The following is a 16477-nucleotide window of genomic DNA, read 5'->3' on the forward strand; positions in this document are numbered from 1 at the left end:
AAATATGATTAGGGAAATCTGATTTAACACTGGTGCTTATTAGGATCAATGCAAAACTTTAATTATGCTATTAAAGAATTTAACTTGATAAATATATTATATTATCAATAAATCACCTTACTCTTCAAAACAATCTATTCTTATTAAAACTTCCTCATAAGTCTAAAGTTTTATTATAATATATATTTACTTATCACATAATAACAAAATATTTTTACTTTTTGCAGTTTGTTGTTTACATACTTACTCCAGAGTTATTGCAATATCATGTACCCACGTTATACAGGCCATTGACTCAGTTAGTCAGTTATTACTCACACAAACTAGGTATTTGTACAGCAACAATAACAACTTGTTAAGTCACTGACCTGGTTTCAGTTACACTTAACCTAACTGTTTACAACCAGCTTACTCACCAGGTAAACAGAAAACGGGAGACATAGCAGGAATAGCCAAATGTACAGGTGTACTGTATTGCAAAATAGGTTCTGGTGAGGGTCGTAGAACCATCCGCCAGTCAAAGATGCCCAAATACCCTGGCGTAGTATCTCCAAAGTCTGCGAACCCATTGTACGCGCCGCTATGTCCGCATTTCCGCGTTCAACTCACACCCACACAACACTGTCAATGGTAACTATTCACTATTATTCGCATCTCACATCAGCTAATGTCCAAACACAAGTTCCTCGTCTTCCCTGCCATTTTGGATGACATAGTACAAGCAAAAACAGACTTTATTGACATCTATTGTTGCGATAACGCACTGTACATATGTTATTCACGTTAACTGTTACGGGTTAGTGATATATTGATGTTTTTATGCATAATTTATTGTTTTAAATAGGGTTTCCGAAATAATTCAGCAAAAATGGTCGAAGCAACTTTCCATTTTTGACACTTCAATGACTTCAATTCACTCCATTTTGACAGATTGACAGTAACTAAACAGTGTTGCTATTAACACATAAAAATAATAGTGATGCACTTGCATTTTTCAAAAACCGGTAACAGCAAAGCTCACTCTCAAGACGTCTCAATCTCTATGTCTCAATCACTAATGTGAATGTGACAGATAGCTAAAGGCGCAATTTTGTGTATTTTTAAAATAAACCTAGCAAGTAGCAGTATGTGTCGAGCGCTTATTGCGGAATGAGTGCCGTAACAGTATTATTGTGTAACTATTTTTATTGATATATGTATTTGCATTGTTTATAACACAATCACAATGCCTGACATAGAAAAGCTTTTGAAACAAGCTGCAATGCAAGTTGGAGCTGGTGGAAGTGCGGGATTCATAGAAGTCTGCATCATGCATCCTCTGGATCTCGTAAAAACGCGATTACAATTGCAGGCTACTAGATCATCATTGAAAAGTTCAGATCCTCACTATTATAATGGAATTATTGACTGTATGAAAAAAATGTACCGATACGAAGGATTGACCTCATTCTGGAAAGGAATTCTGCCGCCAATTTTAGCGGAAACTCCAAAACGTGCAGTGAAATTTCTGACTTTCGAACAATACAAAAAGTTATTTTTGTTCGGTTCCAGTACACCTACTCCTTTAGTGAGATTTCATTATTATTTAATTTCTAAACAACCTCTTTTATAATATTGATTGCTTGGTCATATTCTAAGCGTACGTTCATTTCAGTTTATCTGATTGAATTGTAACTTTGTAAACTGTTTGTAAAGTTCTGGTTGACACTTGCGTGAGGGTTTCTGAGATGCTACCATCGACGCACAATAAGTGTCGCGCGAATCGTAAATTAAAAGAAGTATTGCAGTGCATGCTAAGAATAAGAAAAATTAAAAATATAAGAACCTAAATAAATATAGAGTTCAAGTTATGGATAAATAGCTGATGGCCGCGACTTCATCCGCGTGGAATTAGGTTTTTTAAAAATTCCGTGAGAACTATTTGATTTTTGGGACAAAAAGTAGTCAGTGTCACTCTCCAGGTCTATATCTATACCCATGCAAAAAATCACGCCAATCCGTTGCATCATTGGGACGTGATTGAAGGACAAACCAACATACAAACACACTTTCGCATTTATATTAAGGGTACTGATTTGATCTATCTGTAATGAAGAAGAAATGAATTCTTTCACATACCTACTTATGAAGATATTATAAACAATCTATTTGTTATGTATTATTTATCTACAAGCAACAGATTTTGAAAAGTCCTACCAAAGTACCTACCAAATTATTCAAGGTGATTAAGTAAAACCCGTTATTCGTACAATGGTATTTATTTACCTAAGCTGATAACAGGCGAAAATACTGGCTTCAATGATACAACTTAGTTAATGAAACTTTAATAGTTTGTGTAATAACATTGCATGTAATTATTTACTAAATTACCGTTATAACGTCGGTGTTTGACGACCTCCCGGGGCCCAGGTGCGCTGACGTACGCTATAGTGTACAGTTGATAAGGGTGGGCTTAATAAAAGGTGTCACAGACCTCCGTTACAACACAGGTTATTCCGTTTCTATCTTAGACTGCACCATCACTTACTAGTTACAACCAGGTGAGAATGAGTCGGGATAGCTTGTAGTAGAAAATAAAAATAAAACATATAAATTAAAGTATTCTTCGTCATCATCGTGGCCGTAATCAACCTTAAAGGTCTACTGCTGGATGGTATCTTGTAGGGACTTGCAAATGCACAAGCTGCGGTATTGCACCACCTGAATCTAGCGGCTTCTTGCGACTCATGTGATATTGTCTATTCGCCTAGTGAGTCGTCTGCCAGCAGCATTGGCAAGTGCAGTTACCATGGTTCTTCATGGTTCTACGAATCTCCACATTTCTGATGATTTGATTACGTAGGGAAATTCCGAGCATAGCTCTCTCGTTCACGCACTGAGGGACTTTAAACTTTTTATGTCATCGCTGGCAAAACGTAGTGTTTGAAGACTTTGATTTTTTTTCATTCTTCAGGCACTGAGGAATTTTGGAAATAAAATATTGTTGCATTTCATTTGCAGACATTTGCGCTGGCTGGTCTTGGAGCGGGTATCACTGAAGCGATTTTAGTTAATCCTTTTGAAGTTGTCAAGGTAACCCTCCAATCAAATAAAGCTTTGGCAGCTCAAGTCCCAAGTACGTGGACTGTAACCCGACAAATAGTCCGCGAAAGTGGATTAGGCTTTAGAGGACTAAACAAAGGACTAACAGCCACTATAGCCAGGAATGGCATTTTCAACATGGTTTATTTTGGATTTTACCACAGTTGTAAGGGATATTTTCCTGAATATGAGGTATGTGAACAGATATTATAAGTACCACTGACTGATTATAAGTACAAACTAATATCTCGATTATCTTGAAACATCTACCAATTGTAATCCTTTAGATATCAATCAATGTTTATAAACGATTGTTTATCGTTATAATTTTTATCATTTGAGAGATAGGTAGGTACGACGATAAGTTTTGCTCTCGCGCTTATCAGCACATTACTATTTGGATACAATTATATAGATAGATAGATAGAAAACTTTATTGCACACATAACAAGAAAAAACCACATGAAAACTATAAAATTAAACCAATTGTGCTAAATGCGCTATAATGATTTCAATCACAGCAAATCATTCTCATAAGAATAGGATTGATTTGCCGTCATATTGTGGTACTAGCTTATGCTTGCGACTTCATCTGCATGGACTACACAAATTTCAAACCCCTATTTTACCCTTTTCAAAAATCCTTCCATAGCAGATGTCTACGATATATAATAGTTGGCTATCTGCATGCCAAACAGCGCGATGCGTCCAGTAGTTTGAGCTGTGCATTGATAGATCAGTCAGTCAGTCAGCTTCTGCTTTTATAGATTTAGATTTGACATCTAAGTTGAAAATATATATATATATTTTGATATATATGTATATATTTATATATAAATATGTAAATATGTATATATGTATATATTTTATATATTTATATGTAAATATGTATATATTTTGATTCAATATATTTAAAAAAATCAATTGACTTTTGGTACCTAAATATTAACACATTATTATACCTACTCGTATACCTAGTATAAAATGTTTTCTTTGCAAAGCATAATTTTCAAGTAACAGTTAACATACCTTCTTATTCTTATTTGAATCTCATTACATTTTTAAATATTTTGATTAGGTCGACTAAAATTCGGAAACCGGTGCCATGCATCCTATAAATTGAGGAATATTGTAAGCACAAGTGAATACGAGACTATTAATAGCGTGAGCTAATCTGCAATACACAAAATTTTAGTATATAAAGTGTTCATATTAGAGATATCCAATCTTATTGAAGCCACAGTAATAGTGCTGACTCATTGTTTGACAATGATAAGTGATAACCTTCAACTATTTGCATAATGTTACTTTAATAAATTTTCTTTAATGCGATGCTTACGAATAAATCATACGGTAGCAACAAAGTAGGAGTAAGGAAAGTAAAAACAATACATATACCGGGAACTTATATAATATACTAAACCTGACGAAATCGTTACAGAATTGTTGTTTTATGCGGGAATTTAGTAGGTAAAGATACGAAAAACTATAAAAGCGCGATAACGAAAGTGTTATTCTAATATGCCAGTTCTGATAAGAATTATCTAAGATAGAAAATAGTTTTGAGCACTACTCAATTTGAAGCATACAATATTTTGATTATTATTTTTCTTACAGGATCCCCTTTTAGAGTTTGGTCGAAAAGTGACCCTCGGCTTTATGTCGGGTGTCCTTGGCTCCTGCGTAAATATTCCCTTTGATGTTGCTAAGAGCCGCATACAAGGACCTCAGCCAACACCGGGTATCATTAAATACAGTTCAACCACGGGAGCTATAATATTAGTCTATAAGGAAGAAGGGTGAGTGCAAACTCTTAATTATAAGTCCCGCAAATTGCTAATGCACGTGGTCGCCATTTTAGTGACGTCAGCACTAGACTGAAGTTTCGAGCTGATGATACCATTTTTAGTTAAATATAACTCCAATGACGACGAATGACGTCAAAATGACGTCATTTCATTGTTAATGAGACATGGTTCCAGCGCAATAGCAATTTGCGGGACTTATACAAATTCTTATTATTAATGTCATTCTTATCATTTCAGTCTACATCACACTCACTAAAAGTGTGATTATAATCAAAATAATGCTCGCAACTTCAACGCGATTTAAGTTTTTAAAAATCGTTCATCTCATCTGCGTAATAATTTACCCAAGTTAGGGAACACAATTGGTTATCTAGATAATTGCTTGTTACTTATCATGTAATCATTGCACGTTGCGGCGTCACTTTCTTCATCTAAAACTCTTTTCTAAGATATTTGTGTCCATCTATATAAGAAGTACCTACTATCTTACATAATATTATGTGAAACCTTGAACGTCTTTCCTTGTGTTAGCTTATTTTTCGAGTTCATTGTACTCAAATGTCATTGGACCGAAGTAGTTATCATATTGTGAAGGTGATTTCGTATAACCAAGGTGACAAATAGTTTCTCTTAAGTCTTACTTAACATACAACGAGAATAATAGGCCAAAATTTGCATTTGAGTAATTAAAATCATTATCCATCACAGGAATTCACCATAAATATTAAAATAGATGAATAGAACTAGGGTAGGTAGTAGATAGGTACCTAGTGTCGTTCTAGTAACGTGATCACGGATCAGACAGCTCATGTTGATGGTAAGCAACAATTTATAGGTCATTCAATCTTACAATATACTATGAACTGTCTTACTGCTCATATACCATACAATGTATAGGTACATACTAAGAATTGTTTCATGCTTATCATCCTGAATACACCATCTTTTTAATTTTTTGATGGCACAAAAAATTGTCTCAATGGTACAGGAAATTGGTAGGTACTGAGCCTATTACTTAATTTTTGCAAATTTTCTTGTTCAAAGTCTTCAATTGAGTTAAAATTATACTTTTAGCTAAATACTTGTCAAGGCTATTAAATAATTATCATCATCGTCGCGTGCCTTCTTCGCAACGAAGTTTGTAGGTCATCATGCGAAAAGCTTCTCTAACTAAGCCCTGTCTACCCCCTTATATTATCGTCCAACCATTTGCGTCTTTTGTGACCTGGAGCCCTTTTGTCTTCAATTCTTCCTTCCAAAACTAATCTTGGGAATGAGAATTCCGCTTTGTAAATGTCCAAAGAAAGCGAGGTTCCTTTACATGATAGTGGACATGAGTTCTTTGTCTTTTTGAATCATTTCCAATACCTAAGTGTTCGGTGTAAAGCTGTTCCAGGTTATCTTGAGCATTTTCCTGTAGATCCACATCTCAATAGCTTGCTGTTATTTGCTTTCTTTTTGGGAACCCCAAGTTTCCCAAGAACCCAAGTTATTAAATAATAGACAGCAAAATAAGTAACTACGGCACCTAGTTACCTAATCAAAAGGTACAATATCTCAAGGACACTAGCTGTCAGCCTAGCGTAGTGATAGGTATCTATTATAAACGTTTCCTAATATATTCTTCTATTTATGTTCACATATATAATTTTAAACTAATTCAATGTAATCCAGGTATATTTTTACCTTTGAGGTTGGCTACTGTTTGTATTTTATTCCGGGGATATTTTACTTTAGTACACAAATACTGCAAAATGTAAATGTTTAATATGTGTGACTAACTATCAATTTAGCGTGGCTCTGAGCCAGAACACAAAACAGGTACCTACCTACAGACATACTTTCCCACGTCCAATTTGCTTTGGAAATGATAATTTTATAAATCTTGTTTTCTTTTTGGCAATTTTTAAGGATATATAGATTATATTTTAGTCGCATTAATTGTTGGCTGATTCTTAATCCATACATATCCAAATATTTAATATGCGATAATTATATTTTTTGCATATTATTTTTGTATTTTGAGATTAAGTACCTACCTAAGTATTTATTTGACGTCATCTTCATGCAAGGCAATTGTTACATTTATTTGATCTCTATCTTTATGATACATATGTTATGACTTATGATAAGGAAATTGTTTAGATTTTGATATAATTTCCATAATTTACTTAGGTGGTTTTCTTTCAAAACACATCTTGATATTTTGTTTACTTGCCCATATGTGTATTTTGAGTCTCTACCAAGTCAACGATCTTCGTCATATCTATTTTTAAAAACCATTTGGTAGAATTACGAAATATAGCTAAATATACAATATAGATACATTAGTTATGCAACCACTGAATCTACTGATTTTGATATTTTTTTTTCCAGATTCCGAGCCCTTTACAAGGGGTTACTGCCAAAAGTGCTTAGATTAGGTCCAGGTGGTGCAATTATGCTGGTGGTTTATGATTATGTCTACCACTTTCTAGAAAACAAATTTGAAGAAAAGCCAAGCCTTTAGAATCATTTTACTAAATAACGAAGGGAAATTATCCTTAAGTAGGTACAGGGTAGTGTCTAATGAGATAAGTATACGGAATAAACTTTTACTAAGAGACACATGTTGCAATTAATTAGGTCATCATGCATGACATAGTAGTTACCTATAGCTATCCGCCCAAAAATTAATCGCGTCGATTTGTTAGGTATTCTTAGAGAAAAATATAACCTGGATAAAAAAACAGAATCGTTAATTTATGAATTATGCCATTTTTAAGTAGTACCTAACTATTATCTAGATCCTATGCCATATTTTGTACACTTATTTTATTATTGTACTGTACTATGCCGATCTGACTTTCGTAAGTGCATGTATAAGTCTAAATCGAAAAATAAATAGGTAAATACAAATAAAAATTATTTCTATTTTGAGCAATGCAGGAATATTAAACAACTTATTTAATGTGCTCACTAGACATTTTGTTTTAATTGTGTATTTGTTTAAGTAAGGAATATAAAATATAATAGTGAGAGACGTACGCATCTATGTCAAATATAGGTAAGTAGGTAGGTACACTATCGTAGTATCGTATATTTTCCTAGTTGAAGCTGTTGAAATCTATTCATAAGAAGCAATATTTTTATATTGGAAAGCAATTGTAATAAGCATTTTTTATATTTCTGAATTTACTCACTGACATATATATCTAAATAGATATACTTAATATGTAGATATTTATCCTGATTTCTGTTTTTAAATGAAAACAATTATATCTGTCTTCGTCTTATAATATAAGTGTTCTGACCGTAAGTCAAATCAGAAATTTAATACTACAACACCATATATTGAATTCTTCAAATTAAATATATTTAAATGTTAATAATATGTACATACTTGTTAATAATATGTAGATACGCATTTTACAAAATTAATAGGTATATGATAGATTTTTTATATTAATTTTTATACGATGTTATCAACGCAATCATACTAATTCAATGTACCTATATGGTTTACTTTTTTGTTTAATACTGATGTTATCATAAATACAGCATTTATACATCTAATTATAAACTTAACACAACTGTAAACTGTGCGTTTGAAACTATTTTTTATTTATAGTTTGTTGACATTCAAAATTATCCCGCTTATTATTTAATAGATGATGCCCGCGTGGATATAGGTTTTAAAAATCCCATGGGAACTCTTTGATTTTCCGGGATAAAAGATAACCTATGTCCTTCCCCGGAATGAAAGCTATCTCTGTACCAAATTTTGTCAAAATCGGTTGAACGGATGGGCCGTGAAGACAGACAGACATACACACTTTCGCATTTATAATATTAGTATGCATGGATTTTATCGTCACCTCTCAGCACCGACCGAAAAAAAGTTTATTAGCAGGTCTGATTGCAGCCAAGCGTACCTATAAGTAAAAAAACCTAGACGATACCCACGACTTTGTCCGCATGAATTTAAAAAAAAATTGCTATCCAAAAATCTCGTAGGGTATCGTTTATTTTCTGGAATTAAAAGTATTCTATGTCCATATCTGGTGTGCAAGCTATTTGAAAATCTGGTGAGCGGATGAGCCATGGAAAGTTATCAAATAGAAAGACTCGTTGTCGTGGCGCCTCCTGTTTATGCTTAGTTAGACTCGGCTTGCCGCCCGGGTTTGAGGGTTGAAACCAGAGACGTCACGAAGGCTAGTTTGTGAATGTTTGATTATGCACTCACCCTTGCTCGATGCGCAGTCTGCTTGCGCGTGCGACACCAGGTTAATGCGCCGTCTCCGCGGCACTGAGGCGACGGGCGAGGAAGCGGCCTTCCTCCCCGTCGCATCGGACAGAATCCATTGCCTCGCACTCTGTAATACGTATATGGGACGGGCAGATTTCGCCTAGACGAAATCTGCCGGGGCTACTGTCTTCCTCGCCGCTAAGCGGGGAAGACCAGTGCTGACTAGCGCTAAATTAAAGGAGGAACGGTTCCATCATTAGCCCAGCCATTAGGATTATAATTGGGTCCCATTGACCTACCGCGTTTCGGTCAGGTAACTGGCTATTCGTGCCGGCTCAAAGTGCCACACCTTTGCTTGCTACTTACGCCGAGAGTTAGCCGGGGTCGTCACTGACGTCGAGAGCTAGCTGGTCTCGTCATCTGTATCGAGAGTTAGCGGTTCGACGCTAAGGCCTGCCACCCGAGGGCCCCTACGACTCTCGATACTGACGGATTACTTTCTCCCAGCCAAGTCCTGCCAACAAGGGTCCCAATGGCTCCCGACGCTGACGATTTACTATTCCGACTAAGGCCTGCCAATAAAGGGCCCTTACGACTCTCGACGTTGGCTACATGGAAACGTTCCTTATGCACACAATTAATAGCAATCAAATATAGTTACTTATAGTTAGCCACTTACGAGTAATAATACAGGATGCGAGGCACCGAACTGATGACGGTGGGCGTGCTGTGAGGCGAGGCTGCCGTGCTCGGATCCAGTCAGTTAACAAAATGGTGGGCGCCGTGGTTCGAGGCTTCGACCACAGACAGTCGGCGTCGCGTTTCAAGTATAGACCATTAGACCCATAGAGTAAAGTCACAGACAACTTACCATAGTATTTTAAGCGTCCGGCTCTGGATTCCTCTCCTTCTAATCTCGTTTTGCTCGTTATTGTAATTAGATATTATAATTGGATGATTTAATTTTACGATGATTACTATTTATATTTTGTACAATTAACTATTTCGCGACGTTCGTCGCGACACTCCCCAACAACGGAAGTTACAATAAGACGATAAGATTCTGCGTCCATTCCTTAATCTTCTCGAGGGCCCTGACAGCCGCTTCTCTCTTGGGTCTTGGCTCCTCGGAAGAAAGGTCTACTTCGTTTTCGTTAGTAATCTCCTCTGGCAGAAGTTGATCCTCTAACATCGTCTCATTATGGTCTTGTATGGTGTGATCATTTTCCTTTTCAGGTGCATCGATTTCACCACTACGTATCTCACTGGTTTCTCCAGTGGTTTCTTCGTGCACTTCTCTTGTTATGCGTTCGGAAGGTATATAGTTGTAACTTGGTCTAGGTTTGTCAGCTAGAGCGTGAGCTTCTTGTTCGTCCATTTCCAGTGGATATAAGTGTGAAATGGATCTAATATATTCGCTATTATCTACTTTTACTTTCGCTGTTCTGCTAAATCCATCCTTCCCCTTCATAAGTTTTGTTATTTTCCCAACTCGCCAGCTTTCCCGATTGGGATGTTCCCCCTTTATCTGGACTATTTGTCCTTCTTGAGGTTCTAATTTCGAAGTGACTCTTGGATCCCTATGTGAATGCTGGTATCTTTCTCGAAGGCTGAGAAGGTAACGATTAGAAAACATTTCTCTAAATTCTTCCTGGATTTTAAGAGCTCTTTTCCAACCTTTAACTAGTTCCCTTTTTGTAACGGTTCCTTCTGCTAAAGGTTCCTTCCGGGTATTCTCTACTGTTATACATTTTCCTACAGCCAAGAAATCAGCTGGTTTCAATATATGATCCAGCTCGGCATCTATATGGGTGAGTGGACGGGTATTTACCACGGCTTCAATTTCCTTCATTACTGTAGATAGTTCGCAATCCTTAAGACAGTGTTTTTGTAATGTTCTCTTCATACAGTGTTTCACAATGCCCATTAATCGTTCATAAAAACCGCCAAACCATGGTGCGAGAGCGGGTATAAATCTCCAGCGAATTTTATTCTCTATGCAGTAAGGTTTTGCTAAGATTTCTGACATCAATTTAAATTGCAACGCGTTATCTGAGGTGATAAGTGTCGGGAGACCTCTAGTGGCTATCATTCTTCTCAGGGCTCGAAGGCCTTCCTCCGCTGATAGATCTTGAACGACTTCCAAATGTATGGCTCTTATCGCTAGACAAGTAAACAAACAAATCCATCTTTTCTCTAAACCGTTTCCATTGTTTACTAAAACTGGTCCCAAATAATCAATTCCCGTGAACGTGAAGGGAGAGCTATAGTTAACTCTCTCAGGTGGTAGTGCGGGTGTAGGTGGTAGTTTGTATGGTCCTCCACCGTGCTTAACGCATGTTGGACATTTTTTCAACAATTTCTGTACTTGTCGTTTACCTTGTAGAATCCAATACGTTTCGCGTATGATGCTCAATGTGTGGTTAACACCCACGTGGTAATTTTTATTATGTGTTTCCATAATTATTCTGTTAGTCAATTGAGAGTCCTTAGGCAGTAAGATAGGATATCTTTTATCGAACGACCAATTCGTATTTCTCATCCTTCCTTTGCATCTTAATATGCCGTCAATATCACGAAATAATCCTAAATTTCGACTTAAGTTTGTATCTTTCCCGTTCACTTCATCCTTGAAATATTCTTCTTGTAGTTTCTTTATTTCTTCTAAATAGGTTTCTTGTAGTTGTTCCTTTTCCTTTTCGTTTATTTTACATTGGTTATTAATTTCATCTAATCTTTTATTGCAATTTGCAGAAATTGTTTCATCCATTTCAACTTCCTCATCTTCACTTTCATTCGGAAGATCCTCCCGCGACAACAAGGAATTGGTATTTGTTGTCTTTTGTGGCCATGTGTCGCATGCTTGTAACAAATATTGAGGTCCAGCTAACCATTTCACTTTATCTTCACAAGTGCTGTAAGGTTTTGTTGCTACATCTGCTGGATTTAGTTCTGAGGGAACATATCTTATGATCAATTCTTTATTTCGTTTAATTTCTTGGATTCTCCTTGCTACGAATGGTGGTAAAAGTTTAGAAGACTTGCACCATCCGATTACAATTTGGCTATCGGTCCAAAGAAATTGATGTGTTACTTTTGCAGGAAGAAAGTTCCGAATAAATTTTATAAGACGACTTCCAATTAATACTCCGAGTAATTCTAATCGAGGAATTTTCAAATTATCCTGATCCTTTATAGGTACAAGTCTAGATTTTCCAATGACGAAACTGATCTTGTTCTCATTCACTATATATACAGTAGCTGCATAAGCTTTGAGAGACGCGTCGGTAAAGCAATGCAATTGAACATCGTTATTTTGAGCATTCGCCATATAACATCTGGGTATTGATATTTCTTTAATCTTGTCTAGTTGTTCACGTATTGTCGACCACTCTTCCTTCATCTGTTTTGAAAAGGTGGTGTCCCATTTAATTTTGGTTTTCCAAAGCTCTTGCAGAAATAATTTAGCAGGTAGAATATGTGGTGCAACAAATCCGCAAGGGTCGTAGATTGAAGCGATCACTCTCAATACTTCCCGTTTATTGTTCGCATTAGAGTCGATCTTGTATCTCAATTGAAGTAGATCTTCCTTTAAATCCCAATCAAGTCCTAATATCTTAACACGGATTTCCTTTGACGAGTCTGGGATTTGTTCCGTAAATTCGTAAGAATTAGAACTCCACTCCCTTAAGTTCATAGACATTTGTTTAAATGCTTCTCTGGAGTCGTTATACAATTCTAAAGCTTCCGCAACGGATGAACTACCAGTGACTAGGTTATCTACATATATATCGTTGGCTAGGTCTCTAACCTTCGGTTTGTCATCGTTTGACAGATGGAGCTTTATCGTGGCATTCAACAGAAACGGACTGCTGATAATTCCGAATGGCACGCGACAGAATCTCATGTAAATAATGTTATCTTCGGTTGGTGGTTTGTTAAGATCTTTGATCCACAAGAATCGAGTCACATCTCGGTCTCTCTCATGAAGTGCAATTTGTAAAAAAGCCTTTTCTACGTCAGCTGATAATGCGATTTGATGATATCTAAATTTTACCAATAATCCAGTCAAATCTTCTAACATCATTGGGCCACAATATAAGCATTCGTTCAGACTGTTGCTATCCTTTGTTTTAGCTGAAGCGTCGTATACAATTCTAATAGGTTTCTCCTTCTGGCGAACACAATGATGCGGCAAATAATGAACAGGGTGTTTTTCCTGGTTGGTGTGTTTCGATACTAATTCTATTACGCCTTTGCTAATTTGTTCCTTTAAGATGTTATCATATTCCAATAATGTGTTTGAATCGAGGCGCTTTAGTAATGAAACTAATCGACCGAATGATAGCCCGAAATTGGTTGATAGAGATGGAGGATATTCTGTCCATGGCCAAGATACGGTATACCTATTATCGATAACTTCGGTACTTTCATTGAAGGTTTTAACTGCTTCTTCATCGGCACTGATCTTAGGTGAGTCGGTAATTCCTATTGATTCTAGATCCCATAATGATTTTATGTCAACGTTGTTTAGAGGTAAATCTGGTTTATTCAGTTTCGTTTCTCCGCAAGACAGAAAGTAAGTAATTACAGATAATTCGTCTACTGGTTTTAAATTTGTCTCACCAGATAGTATCCACCCAAGTTTAGAATTTACCAGGTATAAGTTTTCTCTAATTTTAAGCTTTCCGGTTTTCATAACATTATGGTAATAATCGTTTCCAATCAGGATGTCAATCCTAGATGATAATGATCCGTCATCGGCTAGAACAGTCTTATTTTCCCAATGTCCTAATTCCGTATCGGGATATGGTACGCATTGCGATATGTAAGGAACGACGTTAGCGTAAAGTAATAGTGTTTCATTGGTTCTGGTTAAGAGTTTAATTTTTACTATGGGACTATCTATGATTTGAGGTGTTTTCGACCCAAAGGTAAATATAGAAAGTCTGCTTTCTTCTTCAATTGGAAGATTCAATTGTTTCGCGACTTCTCGTGTTATATATGTGCGCTGACTTCCTGAGTCTAATAGAATACGGCATTTTGTCTCCACGTGTCCTTCCTTTTCAGATTTCGCGTTCACAACTGCTGTTTGAAGTATAGTAGTACCTTTGGCGTTTAGCTGCATTAGAGTGTTAGTCGGTTCTATCTCCTTCGATAAAGTTCTAGGACAAAGTGCCCGATTATGTGATCCAATCTCGTTGCAGTGTGCGCATTTTGGTTTTCTCACACATGTCTTTACGGTGTGTCCTATGCGAAGACATGCGTAGCATCGGTTAATTAATTTATTTTTCCTTTCTCGTAACGTTGTAAAGGCTTTGCATTGATCGTTAAAATGGTTCTCCTGACAGAAGATGCAGTGAAGTTTTCTTTTCTTTTCGTGTTGCCTTTCTTGGTTTCCTACTGGCTCTTCCCATTTTCTTTTGAATTGTTTCCTAAAACTTCTCTGACGACCTTGAAATAGTCCCCGATTTTTATCTTGTTTCTTTGTGGACATTTCTTTACTTGTTGGCCTTTTGGATTTTAATTTCATATTATTGTCGCCGGATGCATTCGCGTGTAGAGATTGGGTAGTGTAATTGTCTTCAGATTTTCCTTGGATAACTCTCTCTGCGTCTTCCCTAGCCGTGATAATGACTTCGAGGCATTTCCTTATCTCCTCGATGGACTCGGTGTTTATTTTCATTTTCATTTCGTAAATGATTTCTTGCGGGAATTTTTCCATGATTAGGAAACGTAGATGGTTGTGGTTTATGTCCTCGCCCAGCGATTTAAGCACCCTAAGATGTCGTTCGATCTCGTTCAGTGTTTGTCTCACCTCCGTGACATTCATTGCGGTGGAAGCCTTGACACGATACAGCGCTGAGTAGTGTGCATCAATTATGTGGTTTTCCTTTCCATATCGATTTTTTAATGTCACTAGTGCTATACTGTAATTCTTGTTTGTTGTCTCTAAGCCTTCCACGATCTTCTTCGCTTCACCTTTCAATGAAGCTTTTAAATACAATAGCTTGTCGACATCGGTTAAGTTTCGTTTGTCAATATTTGAGCTGAATTGATCCCAAAATGTTGACCATTGCAGGATATCGCCGTCGAATTCCGGTAAACTCAGTTTCGGTAGCCGGCTGTTTAGATTCGGATTCGTATCCCTGTTGACTTGATTTTCTCGTTCAATTACTTTAATCTTTTCTTTAATTTTGACTTTAAGTTCACACAATATATCTTCGGCTTCTAATTGTACTGTAGATATCTCGGATATGTCATCAGGCGCAGGATCGTTGCTTAATCGAAAGTAGTTGGTCAATTCGGAGCTCAATCTATTTAACAAAGTTTGTAATTTCGAAGAAATAATTTCTGCTTCTTGTATAACCGTTGGAGATTGAGTGGTTGGATCATCAAGAGTTTCTATTATTTGAGATGCGTTGGTTGATAAATTTTGTAATTTTGTTTTCATTGAGTGCAATATCGCCAAGAGACTTTGATCCATCTTGTCGGTATGTTCGAAATATTAGTAGATAAAAGTTTCCTTAAAACGGGTTAGTTGTTTAAGGTTTTTAGAATTTTAGTTGATGTCTTCGTTGTGACCGGGAACTTCGTGGCTCGTCTCTCTATAAATGAAATAGCACCGCTTAGGAGAAAAGCGAGAGAAAAAGAAAGGAAGCGGATTGGCCAAAACAAAAAATTTTCTTTAATCTAACTAATTTTATTTATCTGTGTCAGTATCGTAGATCTATTTTTCAAATGATCGTCCATCTTTCATTTATTTCACTTTAAAGTTCATTTAAAACTTCTATTTAGTTGTTGTGTTACATCAATGTCCTATGGTTTGAATATTCATGGTAACCCTTGTTCTATAAATCTCATATATTCATCAAATAATTTATCAAATAAATTTCAACGACTAGTTATAACGAAATAATTTTGTACCGTTGTTGTTGTAGAATGAAATTAATTGGTTATTAGTATCGCGGATAAAGTAAGTAACCGACTTTATCATAAATCAATTTCATAGTCCGGCCCTGTCGTCATAGTGTGACAACGATCTTATCAATAATTGTCAGTCATCTGCCCACAGATGTGTACACAATTCCACTAACATGCTAGAAGGGTTATGCCTACCCTTGCAACAAGATATAGAATGTAGTAAAATAGAGTAGCATTATACCTCTATTCAATAAACTTCTACAAATATTCTTAAATCTCTGTACATTCTACTGGCTTTTATTTCATGCCTAAGGTTCGCATTGCTAAACCGGGTCTCAATTTTAGTATTTAATCATCTCAGTTACTAGGTATGCGTGGGCACACACACTGTGTGACCATTCAGCATAAGCATTCAATGATTGACCCCTTCGTATCA

The 16477-nt window shown here is 36.3% G+C and overlaps 3 protein-coding genes across 6 annotated transcripts in view; 1 reads left to right on the plus strand and 2 right to left on the minus strand.

Annotated features, from left to right (window-relative positions):
• Nucleotides 1–912, minus strand: part of pcx (pecanex) — a 39404-nt gene extending 38492 nt beyond the window's left edge. For all 4 annotated transcript variants that reach the window (XM_069503975.1, XM_034977148.2, XM_069503974.1 and 1 more), the window contains exon 1: nt 417–912. In XM_069503975.1, the coding sequence (XP_069360076.1) occupies nt 417–569 (153 nt within the window). In that variant the 5' untranslated portion in view covers nt 570–912. The remainder of the gene's footprint in view (nt 1–416) is intronic.
• Nucleotides 913–1101: 189 nt separating this feature from the next.
• On the plus strand, nt 1102–7730 carry LOC117989470 (mitochondrial 2-oxodicarboxylate carrier). Its single transcript, XM_034976840.2, has 4 exons — nt 1102–1567; nt 3001–3273; nt 4699–4880; nt 7266–7730. The coding sequence occupies exons 1-4, from the start codon at nt 1226–1228 to the stop codon at nt 7396–7398; spliced, it is 930 nt and encodes a 309-aa protein (XP_034832731.1). The 5' UTR covers nt 1102–1225; the 3' UTR covers nt 7399–7730.
• Nucleotides 7731–9155: 1425 nt separating this feature from the next.
• On the minus strand, nt 9156–15604 carry LOC117989737 (uncharacterized). Its single transcript, XM_069503930.1, has 3 exons — nt 12496–15604; nt 10164–12069; nt 9156–9315 (listed from the first exon to the last, which is right to left on the minus strand). Exons 1-3 carry the CDS (start codon nt 15602–15604, stop codon nt 9156–9158), a joined length of 5175 nt encoding a protein of 1724 aa, XP_069360031.1.
• Nucleotides 15605–16477: the final 873 nt, after the last annotated feature.

This window comes from Maniola hyperantus, chromosome 16 (genome assembly GCF_902806685.2).
Source record: "Maniola hyperantus chromosome 16, iAphHyp1.2, whole genome shotgun sequence".
Taxonomy (NCBI): domain Eukaryota; kingdom Metazoa; phylum Arthropoda; class Insecta; order Lepidoptera; family Nymphalidae; genus Maniola; species Maniola hyperantus.